This window comes from Fusarium vanettenii (assembly GCF_000151355.1).
Source record: "Fusarium vanettenii 77-13-4 chromosome 1 genomic scaffold NECHAsca_1_chr1_3_0, whole genome shotgun sequence".
Classification (NCBI taxonomy): Eukaryota; Fungi; Ascomycota; class Sordariomycetes; order Hypocreales; family Nectriaceae; genus Fusarium; species Fusarium vanettenii.
In genome coordinates this window covers 4,036,844-4,055,471 of record NW_003315881.1, presented here as the reverse complement: position 1 = coordinate 4,055,471, position 18,628 = coordinate 4,036,844, and the positions used below count along the sequence as shown (strand labels likewise).

The 18,628-nt window shown below is 53.9% G+C and overlaps 8 protein-coding genes across 8 annotated transcripts; 4 read left to right on the top strand and 4 right to left on the bottom strand.

Moving 5' to 3' along the window:
- Positions 1-180: 180 nt before the first annotated feature.
- NECHADRAFT_75513 (uncharacterized protein) lies at positions 181-1,412 on the bottom strand (the record flags this gene model as incomplete). The annotated part of the gene is made up of 3 exons (XM_003053854.1): positions 181-1,068; positions 1,148-1,316; positions 1,399-1,412. The coding sequence occupies 3 exons, from the start codon at positions 1,410-1,412 to the stop codon at positions 181-183; spliced, it is 1,071 nt and encodes a 356-aa protein (XP_003053900.1).
- A 757-nt stretch (positions 1,413-2,169) lies between these two features.
- On the bottom strand, positions 2,170-3,980 carry NECHADRAFT_30718 (uncharacterized protein; the record flags this gene model as incomplete). Its single annotated transcript, XM_003053853.1, has 3 exons — positions 2,170-2,571; positions 2,624-3,206; positions 3,259-3,980. The coding sequence occupies 3 exons, from the start codon at positions 3,978-3,980 to the stop codon at positions 2,170-2,172; spliced, it is 1,707 nt and encodes a 568-aa protein (XP_003053899.1).
- Positions 3,981-4,666: 686 nt separating this feature from the next.
- On the bottom strand, positions 4,667-6,085 carry NECHADRAFT_75511 (uncharacterized protein; the record flags this gene model as incomplete). Its single annotated transcript, XM_003053852.1, has 6 exons — positions 4,667-4,714; positions 4,909-5,472; positions 5,518-5,525; positions 5,585-5,782; positions 5,841-5,914; positions 5,973-6,085. 6 exons carry the CDS (start codon positions 6,083-6,085, stop codon positions 4,667-4,669), a joined length of 1,005 nt encoding a protein of 334 aa, XP_003053898.1.
- Positions 6,086-7,255: 1,170 nt separating this feature from the next.
- Positions 7,256-9,566, top strand: NECHADRAFT_31226 (uncharacterized protein; the record flags this gene model as incomplete). Its single annotated transcript, XM_003054566.1, has 3 exons — positions 7,256-7,509; positions 7,568-8,139; positions 8,200-9,566. The coding sequence occupies 3 exons, from the start codon at positions 7,256-7,258 to the stop codon at positions 9,564-9,566; spliced, it is 2,193 nt and encodes a 730-aa protein (XP_003054612.1).
- Positions 9,567-10,232: 666 nt separating this feature from the next.
- Positions 10,233-12,342, top strand: NECHADRAFT_57703 (uncharacterized protein). Its single transcript, XM_003054565.1, has 3 exons — positions 10,233-11,055; positions 11,104-11,137; positions 11,209-12,342. The coding sequence occupies exons 1-3, from the start codon at positions 10,278-10,280 to the stop codon at positions 12,164-12,166; spliced, it is 1,770 nt and encodes a 589-aa protein (XP_003054611.1). The 5' UTR covers positions 10,233-10,277; the 3' UTR covers positions 12,167-12,342.
- Positions 12,343-13,851: 1,509 nt separating this feature from the next.
- On the top strand, positions 13,852-15,123 carry NECHADRAFT_75508 (uncharacterized protein; the record flags this gene model as incomplete). The annotated part of the gene is made up of 1 exon (XM_003054564.1): positions 13,852-15,123. The coding sequence occupies one exon, from the start codon at positions 13,852-13,854 to the stop codon at positions 15,121-15,123; it is 1,272 nt and encodes a 423-aa protein (XP_003054610.1).
- A 429-nt stretch (positions 15,124-15,552) lies between these two features.
- NECHADRAFT_75507 (uncharacterized protein) lies at positions 15,553-17,444 on the top strand (the record flags this gene model as incomplete). Its single annotated transcript, XM_003054563.1, has 2 exons — positions 15,553-15,618; positions 15,687-17,444. 2 exons carry the CDS (start codon positions 15,553-15,555, stop codon positions 17,442-17,444), a joined length of 1,824 nt encoding a protein of 607 aa, XP_003054609.1.
- Positions 17,445-17,544: 100 nt separating this feature from the next.
- On the bottom strand, positions 17,545-18,599 carry NECHADRAFT_102404 (uncharacterized protein). The gene is made up of 3 exons (XM_003053851.1): positions 18,508-18,599; positions 18,378-18,448; positions 17,545-18,292 (listed from the first exon to the last, which is right to left on the bottom strand). Exons 1-3 carry the CDS (start codon positions 18,564-18,566, stop codon positions 17,730-17,732), a joined length of 693 nt encoding a protein of 230 aa, XP_003053897.1. The 5' UTR covers positions 18,567-18,599; the 3' UTR covers positions 17,545-17,729.
- Positions 18,600-18,628: the final 29 nt, after the last annotated feature.

Here is an 18,628-nt window from a genome sequence, read left to right as displayed (position 1 = left end):
CAACCATGCACTTCCCACCCTGAGACATGCACATCCGCCGCCTCGGTTCGTGGAACACTGGTTGTCTTCACTTCCTCTCACCTCCTCGCTCTCATTCCTCTATCATGCGAACATGCCTGCTTCCTTGCTTTCTCAAATATTTCTTTCCAAAACCAGCGAATACAGATCTCATATACATCATCACTCATCTACGATCTTGGTCCACATGCCCAGTCGCTCCTCCAACACGCTGTTGAACCACTGTGCCCGCTCCATCGGGGGGGCATGACCCATGCCGTCCTCGATGAGCCCGACACCGGGCCTCATCACCTGGATGAGCCTCTCACCGTTATGCAACTTGATCATGTTGTCGCGCGTGCCGTGCATGATGAGGATGCGCTCCCGCCCGACAGTGTCGGCAATCTGCCGCAGATGCTCGTCCGACTTGCGGTGCAGGCCCGCCGCTGTGAGCTGGGACATGAGACCCCCTATGGTGAACGTCTCCGGGTCCAGCCTCTTCGTGAGCTCCTGCGCCTGGAAACGCTGAAAGTTGGAGTCGAAGAGGCGATACGTCGGGCCGACCTCCGGGGGAGGAGGCCCGCATCGGGGAGTGACGCCCGGCTCCGGGAGGGTCTCGCCGTCCGGGGCGGCGAGCCACTCGGGCGTGAAGAGCTGCAGGCCCGTGTCGGAAATGTTACGCTCCATCGACTTGGGTATGATGAAGCCTACGCGCTCAGAAAGGAGTTCAAACACACCCCTTGCGCCATGGGTCAGCCCCCCAGACGTGCATAGCAGGGAGAGAGACTGGAGGCGCTTGGGGATGCGCATGGCCATCTCCTGGGCGATCATGCCGCCCATGGAGATGCCGACGACGTTGAGCTGACGTTCGGATGTCCAGCCGACGTGCTCGAGGACCTCGATGACGTCTAGGGCCATCTCGCTCGTTGAGTAGCGGCTGAGGGGCTTGTCGCTGCCGCCTATGCCACGGTTGTCGATGAGCAGGACTGAGTACTTGTCGCCACGGTCATGGCCAAAGTACTTTGTCTGGCGCTGCCACGAGGTCAGGGCGCCAACCAGACCCATGATGAGCTGATCGGAGTCAGTTTAAGACCGTACGCAGAGGAGAGAAGTAGGCTGGCCAAGGAAAATTACAACGGGGGCAACGTACCACAAGCTTTATCGGTCCGTCGCCATGGACCTCCCACGCGATATTCAGAGGACCACCGCGGTCTTTTGCCACAGGGAGCTTCCCCTTCTGGTGAGGTTCCAGCGCCCAGATGGTAGCTGGGTACGCTGGGTGTTTGAGCGTCTCCTCTGTTGAGGGGAACGCAGGAAATCTGCAACGGCGCATGTCAGTGAGAGTATGAGAGGGAAGCTGGGAGCACTAAAGGAAGAGGAAAGGAAAAGACATTGACTTACCCGGTCGACGCCATGGGTCTTGATTGTTTGCTTCACAGTGTCCTTGAGTTAGTACATCCACGGCCTTATATCCGTCCCGAACTTCCAGGGATAGTTTCTGTACTCGTCTACAAGCACCCGATGCCAAGGATGTAGATTCTTGACTGTTTCTGAGGTTATCAGCAGGCCGTCACAAGCAACCAGTCAGCATCCTTACCTGAACTGATTCTGAGTCGCTGCAGTAACGCGATATGGAAATGAGGCTTATGAATGTTGAATATGCTCAAAAATATAATACAAAAATACACAGATGCAACCTTGGTCGTTGTTTGTCGATGTCAGATGTGGAGAGAGATAGCACTTTTCGGCCATCTGACGTTCCCGCCCCCCCCAGAAACCCCAGACATGCCACGTGCCTGAGCTAGACCTAAAGATAACGAACGATGTTGGGGGTTTAGGAGGGGCCTCGTATTCCAGCCGAGGTGAAAGCTGGAACATTGCGTAGGCCAGAGAAGCCTTGTTCTATACATTGCAGGCCAAGACGTGACATGAGGCTTTTAACGATGGGTTTGTGGTTGCCAGCATTCGGCTGACATGTCGAGTATCAAGTCATATAAACGCCATGGGGGGTTGACCTGTATGAGTGATTGCAGCAGCTGTTTCTAGACATATGGCTTCATGGGAATTCATTTCTTGATTTCTTTTTGGGCTTCTTTCCTAGATGTAACTTGAAGGCTCACAACCGCTCAACTCCAGCAAAACCTAGTTGGCCACCCATCATGTACAATCTACTCAAGGCATCACCAAACCAATGCCGCTGAGGTTATCCTCATCAAGGTGGTTCTTGCGATCGACGCCACCGCCAATGGGGTTGAGGCGATAATTGAATAGGTAGTAGTGAAGCTGACCGTCACCTGCACCAAACTTTTGCTGCTCCAGGAAGAGGGCGTTGTCCATGAGGGTGAGGGCGTTGAAGACGTCAAACTTGTACTGCTTGGCGAGGATGAGAGCGTCGTGCGCGAGCTCGTTGAGGCGCTTCTTAAGGGCGGCCTTGTCGAAGGGTTCTTGCAGGGCCACCTCGGTTCCATAGTAGAACATGTAGGCAACCTTGATAACGCTGTGCTTGGTGTTACCAATAGCAGAGGATTCAATGCAGAAGAAGGAGAAGAAGTCGGTAATCTTGTTGTCGTTGTCCTGAGACTGGTCAGTGTGCGCTATTCAACAAGATCAAGATAACATGACTTACCACAACAACGTATGTCCACACAACCTGCTCTCCGCTGGGCTCGATCTTAGGGACAAACCAGTGATAGGCCTCCTCGCGAGTGAACTCGGGTGTCATATCGTAACGAGATGTGTATCGTTTGTACAGATCCATGACAGCTTCGAGATCCTTCTCCTCCATTGGGCGCAGACCCTTGGTACTTGTGTTCTCGGGTAGCTGATACTTGCGAACTTGGTATTGAGGCTTGCTGTTAGGAGGAAGAGGGCTGAATCCGCACTCGTACAGCTTCTGCCAGTTAAGGGCGCGGTGGAAGTACCGGCATGTGCTGACGGGCTTGGGGAGGACGACACCAGCAGTGTAGAGACCCTGCCAGATCTCGTTAAGGTTGCTGCGGCGGGTAATCTCCTTGATGAGGACGGGAGTGAGGCGCTTGCCTCGAAGCTTCTTGTGAATGGCAAGGAAGTTGACCTCAGAGCAGGTGATGAAGTTTTGGCGAACGCGCAGCCTGACGGGGATGGCCGAGATGAAGGCGACGAGTTTGCGCGACTGGGTGGCGCGAACGCCAACGTGGTACTCCTTCTTCCAGCCAGGAGGCATCATGGCCCTGAAAGTGTTAGCAATCTATTGGATTTACATATCCAAGAAGAGGGACTCACCATCGAAGGATAGAGGGGGAGTAGTTGAAGCGGAACATGGCCTCGTCATCCTCAACGTAGTGCTTGTTGAGGAGCTCATACACCTCCTTGATCTCCTCGTCATCAGTCAGATCCATCGTCACCCACTCGAAACCACCGATCAGAGGCGAGGGCTCCTTGTCCACCTCCTCGACCTTTTGAATGCGGAGAGGACCCTCCTTCAGAGTCGAGTCCTCGCCAAACTTGGGCACAGGTTGCGTCTGCCAGAACTTGTAAGAGCCCATGTCCTTCGCATTCTTTCCGCCGGCGGCAAGTCCAGTCATGATGTCCTGGAGGTTCATCTTGCGCAGCATGGCGGCGGCCTCATCGGCAGAGGGGTTCTCGCTGCTCGAGGCCTTGGACACCTCCTTGGCGAGGGCCGGGTTGAGGGCGAGGAACTCCTTGATCTGCTGGGGAGTGAGACCGTCGAGGGCCTTGTGGAAGTCGGAATCAGTAGGGCCAGATTTTTGGCCGGTCAGGGCCTCCTTGACCTTGGCGCGCTTCGACTTCTTCTTCTTCTTCTTCTTCTTTTCGCTGGAGCCCTCGGCGGCGTTGGGATCGGCATGGTCGTCATGTTCGTCGTGCTCCGACTCGGAGCCTGATTCGGCTTCAGCTTCGGCTTCGGCTTCGGCGATGGCCTTGCCCTTGAGCTCGGCGCTGGTCTCTTCGACCACCGGCTCGACCGGCTTGGACTCCTCGGACATGGTGAAATGGGTTGCGGTGTCGAGGTGTGTGGTGATGTCGGAGCCAACAATTGACGTTGGTGGGGAGGAAGCTCTTGGTGGGGTAATTTTCAGCCAAGTCAAGTGGCATGTGCTGGGTCTGGGTCTGGGTCATGCCCAAGTGTCTTCTTACCAGATGCGGGGTTGACTTTTAATCGAGGCTCTGAGGGTAAAAGAGAAGCTGAAAGAATTTGGTCAAAAATAATTGAAAAAATGCCCGTAATTCTAGAGATATAGAATCCCCCTAGATTATGTAAAATTTTGTTGGTGTTGACGCTCTTGCTAAAAAAGGCAATTATGCTTCAACGTTTAACTGGGCTGTCTGCGAGCATTGGTGTAAGTGGAACTAAGAGCAAGTCTCCTCTTCAGACAACTATAACGAGAACCTGCGTACTGGGATGGTTCTTATAGACTAAAATGGATATTGGTGACCTCTACTAGATCTGGGTTCTTAAATAACGCTCTTCAGTGACATCCCACCAAGCTCTTCGCGTGGAGCTCTTCATTCATGCCTACCCAGACTCAGATCCAACAACATGGCCGGATAGTGCCTCTTGTATACAACGAAAAAGCAGGTCTCGAAAGACTCCTCTTGTGATATTGGATAGACCTGTGCATCTTCCGACTCTAGTCTTCAGTGTAAGTCGTTCCATGTAGATCAAACGCCCTCATGATGCCAAGGGCCACAGGCGCATATCCCATAATGTCGTTGTGACCTACACAGTCAAGTTAGTCAGTTATGCTTGATAGTCAAGCAAGAACAATCCAACTTGCCTCCATGTGGGAAAAGTTCTTGTCGAATGATTATGTTGGGCTCTGCCGTCCAGGTCGTTACGAATGCGTCATCTCCCTTTCTGATGGTCCGCTGTTCTTTCCAAGCATCGAATTCGGCTTCGTCGAGAATTCCTACAGTCTCTTGTGCTGCTGCTCGGAACAATTTGTTGTCCTCGATCCAGGGAATATCTCGGTCATCCTTGGCGTGAATCAAGTTGATCCTCAGCCTCGTCTTTGTGTGTCGAACAATATTGGCCAGCCGATCAGCGGAATGCCATTTGTCGACAATGAAGCGGTGGAGGTAGCGCACTAGCCAGGGCCAGATACGGAAGGGCGCGAGAACCGGAAAGATGCCGGCGATGCGGTAACCCACGAGTAGATTAGCCAGATCGCTGAACCCGGCAACAAGTGTAATGCCGGCAAACTCGACACCCTGAAGAGCATACTTCTCAGCGACGCCGCTGACAACTGCCGTACCTAAGCTTTGGCCCAGCAGCTGAATGCGACTGGAGGGAATTCCTGCGACGTTGATGGCCCATTCGACAAGCGTTGAAGCATCTTGAATGACACCTGCCTCGGATGGAACGCCGGTGGAGTGGCCAAAGCCTCGATAGTCAATTGCAATGACATGGTAGGACGAAGTGTCAGTTAGAGAGTGGTAGCTATCAGGCCTGATGGCTTGCGCAATGTGGCCAGCATTCTGTCTATGTTAGTTGATGCCTGCTTTGTCACCTGTATCACTCACACCGTGAACTGTTGTAAATGTTAGTCCTACCCAATGTGTGCAAGTGAATCAGCGCAGATCTACTCACAGTACAACACCAATCGTGACTCGGGATCTTCTCTGAGGAGGCGAAACGACTCGGTCTTGGTAAAGTCTTCCGAGAAGCCCGGGTTCTGCGACTCTATCGAAGCCTCATTCTGTAGGTATAGAGGCAACGGAAGGATATGCCAAGCATAGATGGATTCCCCATCAGGCGTCTTGAGCGAAAATGGAGTCACCTGATTTCCTGATGTGTGGCGTGTGAGGCAATGTGAGTGTCACGGAAGATTGCAGGGGAGACGCACGAGCAAAACCCCATTGCTGTGGTTTGTTGACGTCTGTCCACAGGAGGGTGTTGATTTTGTGAGCGTACAGGAAGCTATCTTCCGCGTTAGAGATTGATTACGGTGCACATGCGATTAGAAAGCACGCCGTACTGTCTCTGAAAGAAAGGAGTCATGCCTAGGCCGAGGAAGACGCAGTACAGGCCTAGAGGTGCTGCGACCGCCCAGATGGCTGTCCGCAGCGCGGGATGAAGGGGGATTGACATGGTTGGTCTAGACAATTCGAGAAAAGTTCTAAAATTTCTATCGGGAAAGAAGAATACGTCAAAACGTCAAAAATGAAAATGTCATGACTGTATGGAGGTGCAAAGTCATGTTCGGGGTCTGAATCCGAGGCCTGAGGTTGAAGCAGACGTTGCTGCATCCGCGCTAAGGCGACAGCGCGGTGATCAAAGGTACCTACAATTACGAGGGAGAGCCACCGCGGCCGATGTACTGCAGGCGCAGGCGCGTCTTACCCGCTGCACAGTCAGCGATGCGGCTGTAACACGCCTGAAGTGAGGTGCGAAGTGGGGCCACCAGAGCCGCCAATCGACAGCAAGCCAATTGAGCCTCGAATCTGACCAAAGGCCACCTCCACTGGCCGGCCGCCTACACGTGCGGAGAAACGTCACCGAGCTGGAGACTTGGGCATCGCTGAAACTCCTGCGCCCGAGTCGGGACACGAAGCCAATTTCACCGGACGAATCGTTGGCCTCGTAGCTTGATATGAAGGCTGTTGATAGCCCAGTTGGTCACGGCATGAGCAGAGTGCCTCTTTAGGTTTAGCGGGGGTCTTCTGCACGCTGACCAGGTTGTTGCTGGGGAAAGCTGGGCTGGACGCGCTCTGATGCATGAAGCTGATTTGGCACTGAATGATTCCCATCCATCCCGGGTGGATTGATCACATTTGCAGCGCTTGGTTCGGGAAAACTGAGGTACCCAGGCCCTGAAGACGCGGCACGGGAGCTTAGGTCTAATCCCGCTGAGGTATCAGAGGCTCAGCAAGCACAGCACGCTAGCGGCCCCTCCGCCTTTTTTCCAGCGCTTTCAGCCAATAATAACCCCTGTTTGTCTCTCCATGCTGTAGGAGAGCACTGGGCCTCGGGTTGCTGGCCGTCCCTGCTACCGCTTTCCTCTTTCCAATCCCCATCTCCATCTTCCATCCTCCGTCTTCCACCTCCCATGTTGGCTTGATACTCCCTCCATACCCAGCCTCAGCTTCGGACCTAGCTCCGGGCTTTTTTTGTGCTCGTCGATCTCGTCAATAGCGAGCTTCTTTTCTGCTTTCAACAGCCGACGCGCCTTGTATGGCCTTCTTATAATGATTTGCTTCCCTCTCGCAGTGTGATTTCAGTTGCGTCCTCTGTAGTCTTTTCTGCTACAAGAGCTACTCGATGGAGCGGAAGCGCAAGCTGCCCGCCCGGGCCGCTGCTCGAGGCGATCACGCTGCCAAAAAGCGCAATGTCACACCAAAAGAACGCTCCGCGACGCCTGCTCCTCCCCCCGCGCCTCCTCCAGCTCCAGAACCCGAAGAGCCTCCCCCGCCTCCTTTGCCCAAGTCGATTCAGGCAGGCAAGCCGCTCCCCACCGTTGAAGTCGCGCAGCCCGAAGACTTGTCGTCTAAGGATTACCAGTCGGTCGGCGAGAGGTAAGTTGAATCGAATCCAAACCGTGGAATCTTCATACTGATAGACGCGTCTGTGAAGCGGTGTTCTTGCCGAATCCCTTTCACGATCTCGCCAAAAATGGATCAGCGATGGTCTTTTCGCCAAATATTGGTCAAAACCGCACAAGCGCAAGGGCGTCATCAATGAAGACCCCAAGAATCCGCCTAAGGAGACCATGTCAAAGGTCGGCACCGTCACGATCACGATTGAACCACACATCATCGAAGCTACCATGTATGTCGTCAAGGATCCTAAGCCAAAGCCCCAGCCGATTCAGCAAAACCGTCCCATCATACAATATGGTCCTCCGAATGGCATAATGCCCCCGCCTCAAGCGCCAGCCTCAGGAGCCGGCACTCCCATCCAAAGTCCAGCGACGATAGCAAAGCCTCCGCACCACAGCCCGGCACCGGGTCCATCTCAGAGTCCAGCGCAGCCACCACAGCCGCTTCCTCGAGTTCCTCAGGAGCAGTCTACTCCGAAGACTGTCCAGCCAGGAACAGTGCCTCCAGGGAACAATATGACCCCCTCACCGAGCCCAAATCTCCAGTCAAGGCCTCAACCAGCCGGAGTGCCTGTGGCACCATCCCCAACACCACCTCCAATCGTTCGTGCACCCTCAAATCCTCCGCCACCAGCTGCCATTCCTCCTGGCGCTGCGCTGCCGGCAGCTTCGGCCCCGATCCCAGCGACGAGGCCACCTGCTGGCCCAATGGCTGCCCCCTCCATGTCACCAGCGCCTCGACCAGCCACGAGCATACATACAACGCCCACAGCCGGTCTCGCGAAACCAGTTACACCGGCTCCTCCCTCTGCGGCACCCGCAGCAAAGCCATCCGCTAATGACCCTGTCATTGCTTTGCTTGCGCAAAAAGCATCAGGGGATGCTGAACTTCGTGATCTTATGAAGAGGGTCGCTGTTGGACAGGCAAAGGAGGGCGAGCTAGCTCATTTCCAGAAAATTATCGATCAGCTAAATGCTGAATATCGCAGCCGAGGTGGACAACAGGGACCATCTGCGGACCGACTTCTGGTGGATGGAAGAACGGTCAAGTATTTTGCGGTTGAGGTTCGAACTATTCTCGACATTGTTCTGGCCTCAAATCCCAACCAGAAGTCATCAGAACTGCGGCCACCACAGGGAAGTGACCCTCTGGTTGTTTTGCTGGTCAAGGCAGCTTTGGAGGAACACAGAACCCGGGACATGATCCGCCGGATCGCCGATGGACGACCTGGCTTTACAGATTCTACGGACCTGAAGGATATCCTAGATCGGCTACATCGAGAGATGAGAGCGGCGCCGCGGCCCTCCCCTGCTCCATCGCAAGTGCGACAACACACCCCCAATGGAGTACCGAATGGACAACCTAGGGCGCCAACCCCGCAGACTGTGGCACAACCGAATCCCCAAGCCTTGCGGTCCAAAGGCCCCCCGCCGGCTCCCAAGCCGGACGTCACCGCTGTTGTCTTTGATTTTGGAAGCGGAGATCGATATCTTTTCCCCAAATTCAGCATCCTGGAGTATCCGCCGACGCCATCAGGCCAGCAAGTCGTGGCGTCATTCCTGATAGTCCGTAAGGGAAGTACATCCGAATATGGCGGAGACCCAAAGCTGGACTATTACCAACCTGTTACGATACGTATCTTTACACAGTCTGGACGCCATCTGGAGAATCTGGCCCGAGTGGTTGCCCCACAGGATGAGGTACGGCGCTACATGGACGATGTGATGGACAACATGACACGCGCAGAATACGTGCTGCTCGCGATGAGGCTTCCAAAAGCCGTCAAAGATGGCGAGAAGGACGGCACCATCTCGGACGAACCAAAGACAAATGGGTCTACACCCAAGCCTGACCCGGCCCGTGAGCCGAAGCCGGTGTCGAGACCTGGTGTTCTATGGACATCCAAGGGAAAGTCAGAAACGCCACCCGGCGAGGGGCCCTCGAAGCCTCTGCGAGATGCAGAGCAGGAGGCCCAAGCCAAATACCAGCGACTCATCAACTCAGTGTCTGCAAAGGACACGGGTGGTCAATGACGTTGTCTATGATCACACTTGTCTGTCACCCTGGATGGTACTTGAGACTTGCGTGTAAATTTTGATTGGGGTGTTCAGGATGGGGAGCCATGGCGAAGTACGGAGCGTGGGGTGGTTATCAAGGTTATGGACAGGCGCTGTGTGTTTTGACGAGGGTTTGTAGGCCCGTCTCGATCCACAAGTTGTGGTATCCGAATGAGAAACTGTGTCATCAAGGATTTTGTTGGTTACGCGAATACCGCTTGCATGAAAGATTTGTCGAGTCTTTTTATTCCCCAAACTAGGAGGTTATGTTTCTTGCTAATGGGAGATCAGAGGAGGGGCGCTTCGAAGCGTGTGCCATATTGTGACATTGCTGTGAGCGATGGGGTTAAAGGTCGAAGAAGACCATATTCCCGTGTGCATTGATACCTCCTGGCTTGATCATTACAAATGATCCTAATTGAGGCTTTCAGTTGCAGTTCTGGATTAATAATTATCTTTGACTCATCTTTGCACATTTGGTGTTGGTTGTAGTTGGATAAAATGCCCCATCTCCTCCCGCCGTCGATCCCGGAACAATTTTGTTCCCAGCACCCCTCCAACAACGCTCGAAAAGTTAGAGTGCGAATTCTCTCAGTCACGACAAGATATCCCCAATAACCCCACAGCTCTCTTGTTATAATGGCGAAGCCAGTCATTGGTCTATTGGGCGGTGGCCAGCTCGGCCGAATGCTCCAGGAGCAGGCCATGCTGCTGGGCATTGAGCTTGTCGTCCTGGATGAGAACAACTGCCCCACCAAGCAGATCAACCTGAACGAGAAGCACGTCGAGGGCTCTTTCAAGGACCCCGAGAAGATTCGGGAACTCGCCAGGCGGTGCGACATTCTCACCGTTGAGATTGAGCACATCAACACCGAGGTCCTCGAGGAGATCGCCACCAAGGGTGTTGAGGTTGACGGCCAGCTCAAGAAGGTGCCCGTGCACCCTTCGTGGGAGACCCTCCGTCTTATCCAGGACAAGTACCTCCAGAAGGAGCACTTTGGAAAGGCTGGAATTCCCATTGCGCCTCAGATTTCAGTCGAGTCGGGCATCTCGATGCAGGAGTCGCTCCAGAAGGCTGCTGAGACCTTTGGCTTCCCTTTCATGCTCAAGGCTCGCAAGGGCTCCTATGATGGCCGCGGAAACTTCAAGGCCAACGGCCCCGAGGACTTTGCCGAGGCTATCAAGGATATGGGCACACTGTCCCTGTACGCCGAAAAGTTCCAGCCCTTTACCAAGGAGCTGGCCGTCATGGTTGTGAGGACCGAGGACGACGCTGGCAACCTGAAGGACGTCTACGCCTATCCGGCTGTCGAGACTGTCCACGAGGAGAGCATCTGCACAAAGGTGTTTTACGGCAAGGTCTCGAAGGAGGTGGGCGAGAAGGCGAGAAAGGTTGCCTGTGATGTCATCAGAACCGTCAAGGGCAGGGGTGTCTTTGCGGTCGAGATGTTTCTCCTGGCCAACGGTAGGCTTCATGCATGACCGCAAGCTGATAGAGGCTTACATTCTATAGACGAGCTGGTGATCAACGAGGTTGCCCCCAGACCGTAAGTTTGGCTCTGCCCCTTGGCTGGCTTGCATCTCTTGCAATTGTTTGAAGCATGCTGACACTGTCTAGCCACAACTCTGGACACTACACCATCGAGGCTGTCCCTTACTTCAGCCAGTACAAGGCGCAGCTCTACTCCATCCTCGACATTGTGCCCCCTTCCCTCAAGCTTCAGCCTCGCGTGTCCAGTGCTATCATGCTCAACATTCTTGGTGGTGCTCAGGAGTCTTCCCACGATGCGCTGGTTAACTTGACCCACACACACTACCATGATGATATGGACGTCTTCCTGCATCTGTATGGCAAGTCGTCTAAGCCTGGCCGAAAGATTGGACACATTACGGTCACCTCCTACTCTCCCGAGGTTAACCTTGAGGAACTCGCTGCCCCTCTTATTGAGGAGGTTGACAGCATCCGCCAGGGCCGTCTCGATGCTGCTTCAGCTCAGCTGCGTCCCACCGCTCCTGCCACCACTTCACAGCCGCCCGCGCCAACATCTTCGCGCGATACCAAGAACCCCTTGGTCGTTGTGACAATGGGCTCCGACTCGGATCTGCACGTGCTCAAGGGTGCATTCGAGGTCCTGGAGCGCTTCCGTGTTCCCTACGATTTCACCATCACTTCTGCTCACCGGACACCACACACCATGAGCGCTTTGGCTAAGTCTGCTGCTGATCGCGGTATCCGAGTGATCATCGCCGCCGCTGGTGGTGCGGCTGCGCTCCCTGGCATGCTGGCCTCTGAGACGCCCATCCCCGTTATCGGTGTGCCCGTCAAGGCAACTCACCTTGATGGCCAAGACTCGCTGCTGAGCATCGTTCAGATGCCCCGAGGCTGCCCCGTTGCCACGGTCGGCATCAACAACTCTACCAACGCCGGTATGCTCAGTGTCCGCATTCTTGGTACCGGCGACGCCAAGTACAGGAAGGCCATGGCCGACTACATGGTGAGCATGGGCGAGGAGGTTGAGGGCAAGGCGGCTAAGCTACAGGAGATTGGCTGGAAGGCGTATTTGGAAAAGAAGTAAGACATGAAGTGAAAACGAATAAAAATGGAGAGTTGATGGCTGCTAGATCGAGGTTGTAAGGATCCAAGGACTCGTAGCAATGCTTGTGTTGTAGTAGACGTAGGAGTACGGACGATAAGAGAGCGCCATAGCTGGCAGATACCATGAATATATGATTTCAATCACAGATACGGATAAGATGAATTGTCATTTTTAGCGTAATAATCATCTGACACGTACATCTGTATGTCTGTTGTTAACTTGCTAATGAAATAACTGGTAATGTCAAGATCTCTTGATCCTAGGAGTTCTACAAGAGAACCAGACGTATCTACTTCACTTACACAGGCATGGGGATAATCGTGATTGGCCAAATTGAAAGTGTCGGCGTGATTGGCCGCCTCAATGCAACCTTTGTCCTGACGCTTTCTGCCAGCGCAGTCGGCTGCTTTTGGCATATTAGGTACTTTAGAAGAGCCGAGTATTGATACCCATAATCTGCATAGTCAGACCAGTAAGAGTGAAGCTACTTCCGCGTGCTCTGTCAGACACCGAGAAAATGATGAATGCATAAGAAGAGGGTGTTTTGTTAAAAGCGAAGTTGATTCTTCATTGGCTTTCCCAGCCGACCCCCCTTTTATCTATCTATGTACATGCAATATTCGGATCTCTAATAGACCGATTCTTCTCCGGATCCACTAGGGTTGTGCCTCGATATTGACGACAGAATTGGGGGAAGGTTTTAATGACAAGGACTTGTCCTCATCAACTTGGCGTTGTAGTGTTCACTCGGCCCCTGCCCGGCCTCGTCCGCCTATTTACCTAATCCTAACTCTAACCCTAACGCCAGATGGGCCGAGTCTTTTCGGTAATTGTCATCGACTTGTGGTAGAGGGCTAGTATAGTCACGCGGCCATCCATGATAAAGATGTTGCGAATATAGCTCCTCGTGTTTGCGGTGTGGATAGATAAGATCTCTGGTCCCCTGGGGGAGCTGCCCACTGGTTATGGTGATGAGGACGGAGGTGAGTCGCAGGAGAGCTTGACCTGGAGGATGTATGACTTGGACTTGGATTTGCTGAGGGCGTTTCCGCGAACAAAGTTAGAGTGAAGTGAGGGGTCCTGCTTGACCCATTTCATGATGAACTCGTGCCCAGCGTTGACCCATTCGTAGTTCTGAAAAAGCTGCAACTCTGCATGAGTTGAGGCCTCCGTGGTAATTTGTCCTCAATTTGTAGAAGAAGCTCCCGCCCCTCCTGTAAGGCTTGAGCCACTGAACTGTTGAAGTCGTCTATAGTGTCATAAAAGGAGACGAACATCCGTTCTCGGCAGCAAGGCGGGCGTCGAGTACGTTGGCATACAGTTAGTAAGCTGAATATTCTATGGGTTCCTAGGTAGGCATTTGTATCTCGTCTATGATCCCGCCCCTGACGATTTCAAGAAACCTTGACATGTCCAACGCCACCCCAATCACCGAGCTCTGTCCATGGAATGCACTCGGGGTTTGAGGGGTCAGACAGTGATGAGTTATTCGAAAACGCAACATTTGTCATGGAAAGGTGACAACTTTAGAGTGGATGATACGGACAGATTCGAGTAAATCAAGTATAAAATACCCATCTCCTTCCCAGCTGGTTACCTCCTTGCGCACCTCAACTTTTTTTACGGATCTTTTCTCTCCCTTACCACTACCAACTCTCACGACAATGCGTGCCGTTGCCCTTCTCCTCTTTGCACTCGAGGCCACCCTCGCCGTGGCCGTTGCGCTCCCAAGTGGCCATCGTGGCAGCTGTGGTTGCAGCCGCAACGGTCGCAGGGACGTCACTGTCCTTGAGCAAGTCGGGGACAAGAAGATTGTGTCGGAGGAGCTGATCATCCCCGAGTCCCATGTTGACGAGCTCAAGGGTTCCAAGGGTGGCAAGTCGCGGGAACTGCACACCCGCGACGTCAAGCCGGCCCCAAAGCTCAAGCCGGGCCAGCGGCTTGGACTGAGCAGCCAACAGCTCCAGAAGGTCTCAACTCTGGACAAGAGCACTCGCAGAAGGGCGGCTACGTTCCTGGGCTTCAGCAAGGAGGTTCAGCAGCTGTTTGGCGAGAGTGATCCTCCCTTCTCCACTCGGGCCGTCTACCTGCTCGAGAAGGAGTTGGAGCAGAAGGCCAAGTTGCCTAGGCTCAGGGGAATCCTGGAGCGATACGACGCCATCCCAGTGACACCAAAGGACGACAAGGAGCCGCCGCTAAAGCGATCAGAGGGTGACCTCTTCGACACTAGCCGTCTGCCTAAGGAGCTCCAGTCCCGGGATCTTGAAAAGCGGCAATCCGCAATGGCAGAGCCCAGATTCACCGACGAGCAGGTCCTCAAGCTCGAGACGATCGATAAGAAGACTCGAAATATGGCTTCCAAGTATCTGAAGCTTAACCCGGCGCTTCACAAGTTGTTTGTGCACAACGGCCCTCCCTACCAGCCTTGGGTCCTCCGCATTATCGAGAAGGAGTTGACCGAGAAGGCCAAGAAAGAGTCGGTAAAGAAAGTCCTGGATAAATTCGACCTCATCCCAAAGGCCATCTTTATGGATAACCCTAAGGAGCGCCGATCAGTTGGTGATGAGCTAGTCAACAACCATCTTGAAGGTCAGCAGCATTCCAAGGTCGTCCCGCGTGCCACTAACGATGAAGCTCCTGAACAGAGTGAAACCGGGCAAAAGCACCGCGACACAGAAGAGTCGGACGCGAAGGCGGCCTATGACTACAAGGTCGCTGAGAAGATGAAGGAGATCAAGGAGGAGGGATGGTGCGAGGGTCTCCAGGGCATGCTCCAACGGGCGTTCACCTTGACAAGGAATCCATCGAATGGTGAATACTTGGTTGCAAAGAATGAGTTTGATTGTTTTTGGAAACTTTATCTGAAGGGACAGAAGTGGAAGGCAAAGGAGGAGGATCTCTCGGTTGCTAACGATGGGGCAGCTCATGAGGGCTGAGCACAGGCATTCTTCGGGACAGCTTTGAATTCTGATAGGCTTCACTGTGATAATCAATTTGCGTCATCTTTATAATTGCCAGTTCAGAGCAAGTTTGAATCGTAGTAAGCGTGGGTTGGGAATAGCTTCAAAACGATATCAAGGCTGGTATTGTAAATCCGGGCCGCATAATTATCCGGCTCACGTGCCCGTAGTCGTCCATCTTTGGGCTTGCACCTTGCAGGAACGGCAGGGGTTGGCATTACGTAGGGGTACGTACCTGGCAATCATCCATGTCAGCAACCAGCCCCGGAATGTCATGAAGTCGCCCAGGGCAGGGCAGGCTTCAGCTTCTCCTAATCATATCATCATCAATCAATCGCCAGATACATGAGAACCAGAGCCAATCCTGCTACCTCGAAGTGATGAATATAGAGCGGGTCTCTCAAGATGGGCCAGAATCTTTCGGATGAGCAACCGCAGCGGCGGTCGCATGAGGAGCTAACTCATGAGCTGGTGAGCTGTCCAGTCTACCGCACATCCGCGTTGGAAGCCATTCACGACCAACTGACACGTTTATGTAGGCAGAGAGGTTCAGGAGCAAGTGCTTTACTTCCCTCGAGTTTTACTCGCTCAAAGATGTCTTCAAAAGCCTTGCAGATCAGCAAGATTCGATCAGGTACATGAAGGAGGATACCATCGCTCGCTACCTTGAGATCCCCGACATCCTTGGCGCGTCACCTGTCATTTTTCAGATGGTGTCGTATCTGGGTGCCTTTCCCTTCCTTCAGGATGCCCCGGTAGTACTGGAGCTACCCCGGATGATCATGGTCATCGTCATCATGACTGAGCGGTACCGAACCGTGCTGGCGCGGGGTTCCGCGGACAGGACCAAGCTGCTATTTAGGAGCTTGGCTGTCTTTGATCGCAAACCATCTGAATCGGATGCTCTTATTCCAGATGCTGCTCAACTTGATGAGCCTAATGGCAAGGACGAAAAGGTCCAAGAGAACTCGCATGTTGCTGGCTTCGCAGTGGACCAGGCTGGCGATGAAGTCGATGACGACGACGATGAAGATGACGACCTCGTTTTGACGGCCTTTGAGTTGCTCGACGTTAAAGAAGCCGTGGATCAGGGCCATGCCCCCAAGTTCCATTCTGCTACGATCCCGACTGACAACTTTCGCAAACTTCTGATGCTGCTTCTGCTGGCCGCTCCACTCGATCCTCAGGAAAGCCTATCGCTGTACTCGCCTCACGTTGTTGGTGAGCAACTAGAAGGCCTCCGCGCAACTGCTGAATGCATCCTGGCCTCGTTTGTCAACGCCGAAACGTCTACTGGAATCAAGTACAGCCACTTCAAGAGCATCATCCCTGTGATTTGCCCCAATCTTTTCCGCGGGTTCAATGGCCTTTTTGAACATTTTCTATTTTCCAAAAATCTAGACTTTTCCAAACATCAAAATGATATCCCCATAACCAAGGTGGCCCAGCCTCTCTTGACCGACTCTGGCGAGATCCTGAACCACAACACCCTGTGCCAGATCTCACTCTTCCTCCCTGGCTCAGACCTTTTCCGCAGAGTGAGACTTCTCTACTCTGGCAATGATGCAGGCTTCTCAATGGGAAGTTTCCAGACAAAGGTGTTTAACTGGCAGGCTCCCACGTTACTCTTGGTTAGTGGAACACGGCTCAGCGATATCCCAGAAGGTGGTCAAGAAGTAGCCTTTGCGGCATCTCTCCCTACAAAGAGATTTCCTCATGGAAGCAAGTCAGATCAACTCACCTTTGGCGTCTACGTGAGGGAGCCCTGGAAACACACTCACAGGGAATGCTTTGGCGACGCGGACACAGTCCTCTTCCAACTGGAACCAATTCACGACGTCTTTCCAGCATCCACCATCAACAAAGACTACGTTACCTTCACCAAGGCGCCTGCACACCATCCCATGTTGTCATTTGGCTGTCCCCACCCTCATCCGTCACAGGCTCACCGAAAAGCCGACATGTTGCATCTGGGCCCCGTCTCATTGACGCTCGACGATTCGTTCGAGTTTGCAGTCTTCAACCACGACTTTACCTCACGAGGCGGCGCGTTCCGCTCGAGTTCGGTCAGGAAATTCGACTTTCAAGAACGCTTCCAGATCGAGAGCCTCGAGGTTTGGGGATGCGGTGGTGATGCAGAAGCTCGAGCGCAGGCTGAGAGATGGGCCTGGGAGGAACGGGAAGCGGAGGCCCGCCGCAAGATCAACCTGGGAACCGGGGATATAGAGGCGGATCGGGCCTTATTGGAGATGGCAGGGCTGATCGGAGGGGCTCGGAGCGGGGGCTCCATGGGATAGGTAGGACGGCATCTGTCGATACCTTGCTCATATTGATGGGTATTTTCGCAGTGAAGGTTCTCAACTGGGCAAGCAAATAAACAGGAGGGCTGAGTTGGAGGACCGGCGCCTCCGACATCATCAGCTTCATGACGTTATCCATCATTAACACCGTTCTAAGAGTAGAGCCATGCTGCGCTCAAAGGCACCGCCCATCCGCTATCGTACATAGTATGCTTCAAAGTGATTGTACAAGGCTCCGCTCCGGCTCCAGCTTTTTTTTTTGTGGGTGCCGTTGTTGTTGAGTTAGTCCTTCTTCTGGGACGAGATGATCTCACCGAGATCACCAAGAGAGCTCTTTGGATTCTTCTTTTTTCCCGACTTGTCGCCTGCAGTTTCCTCCACAAGTTCCTCGGCAACCTTCTTCTCTTCCTCCTTTTTCTCGCCCTGAGGCCACAGGCCGATCCGGCTGAGGATGCCCCCGGCTCCGCCGGACGTCGCCTCGGGCTTCTCCTCTGTGGTCGCCGCCGCCGCCGCCGCAGCCTCCGCCTCCTCGGCCCTCTGAGCCTGCACCAGCTGTCTCCTCTGCTCCAGACGAGCTTTCATGGCCTTCTCCTCGTCGTCTCGGGCTTCGAGCTCCCTGATCCACTTGAGGCGCTTCTCCTCGGCGTCCCGCTGCTCCTGGAGTTGGCGCAGCTCCTTGCTCTTCTCGCGGTCCTTCTGGTAGTACATGCTGCCCGCCAGCATCGCGATCACGGTGAATCCCTGGGCTGCCACTCGGGCTCGGAACATGCGGTTCGCCTGCTTCGAATCGCCTCGGCGGAGGGCTCGGTAGGCGTTGACGAAGGCCAGACTGGTCAGACCAATTCCTAGTAGGAGGAACGAAGTTGTTAGAGTTCTTGATCTCGGTAGAGGAAAAGAACGCGGCATTTGGGTGCCCGGGGAGTTAGTTACCCAGCGGGATCAAAGGTTCCTCCTTGATCTTGCGAAAGACCTTCTGCATCGGACGCTCGTTGTAGAAATCCCTGTCTATCGCGTGAGCGGGGAGCAGACGGCGCAACACGCCGGGGCACGCAGAGCATACTGGTCGCTGTCAAAGGACGAGGGCAGAGGCCCCGGGATAGAGGGTGGACCGTCAGCCATTGTGTCGTGGAAGAAGGCAATTGCTGGCGGAAGATGCTGGTGTAGCTTGCGCTGGGCGAGCT

Excerpts from the sequence above, each read along its gene's own strand:
- NECHADRAFT_57703 (XM_003054565.1), top strand. The coding sequence starts at position 10,278 with ATGCTCCAGGAGCAGGCCATGCTGCTGGGCATTGAGCTTGTCGTCCTG. Across the intron at positions 11,056-11,103 it reads GATGTTTCTCCTGGCCAACG|ACGAGCTGGTGATCAACGAG; the intron begins GTAGGCTTCATG and ends TACATTCTATAG. Across the intron at positions 11,138-11,208 it reads AACGAGGTTGCCCCCAGACC|CCACAACTCTGGACACTACA; the intron begins GTAAGTTTGGCT and ends GACACTGTCTAG.
- NECHADRAFT_102404 (XM_003053851.1), bottom strand. The coding sequence starts at position 18,566 with ATGGCTGACGGTCCACCCTCTATCCCGGGGCCTCTGCCCTCGTCCTTT. Across the intron at positions 18,449-18,507 it reads TCGTCCTTTGACAGCGACCA|GGATTTCTACAACGAGCGTC; the intron begins GTATGCTCTGCG and ends CGCGATAGACAG. Across the intron at positions 18,293-18,377 it reads GGAACCTTTGATCCCGCTGG|GAATTGGTCTGACCAGTCTG; the intron begins GTAACTAACTCC and ends TCCTCCTACTAG.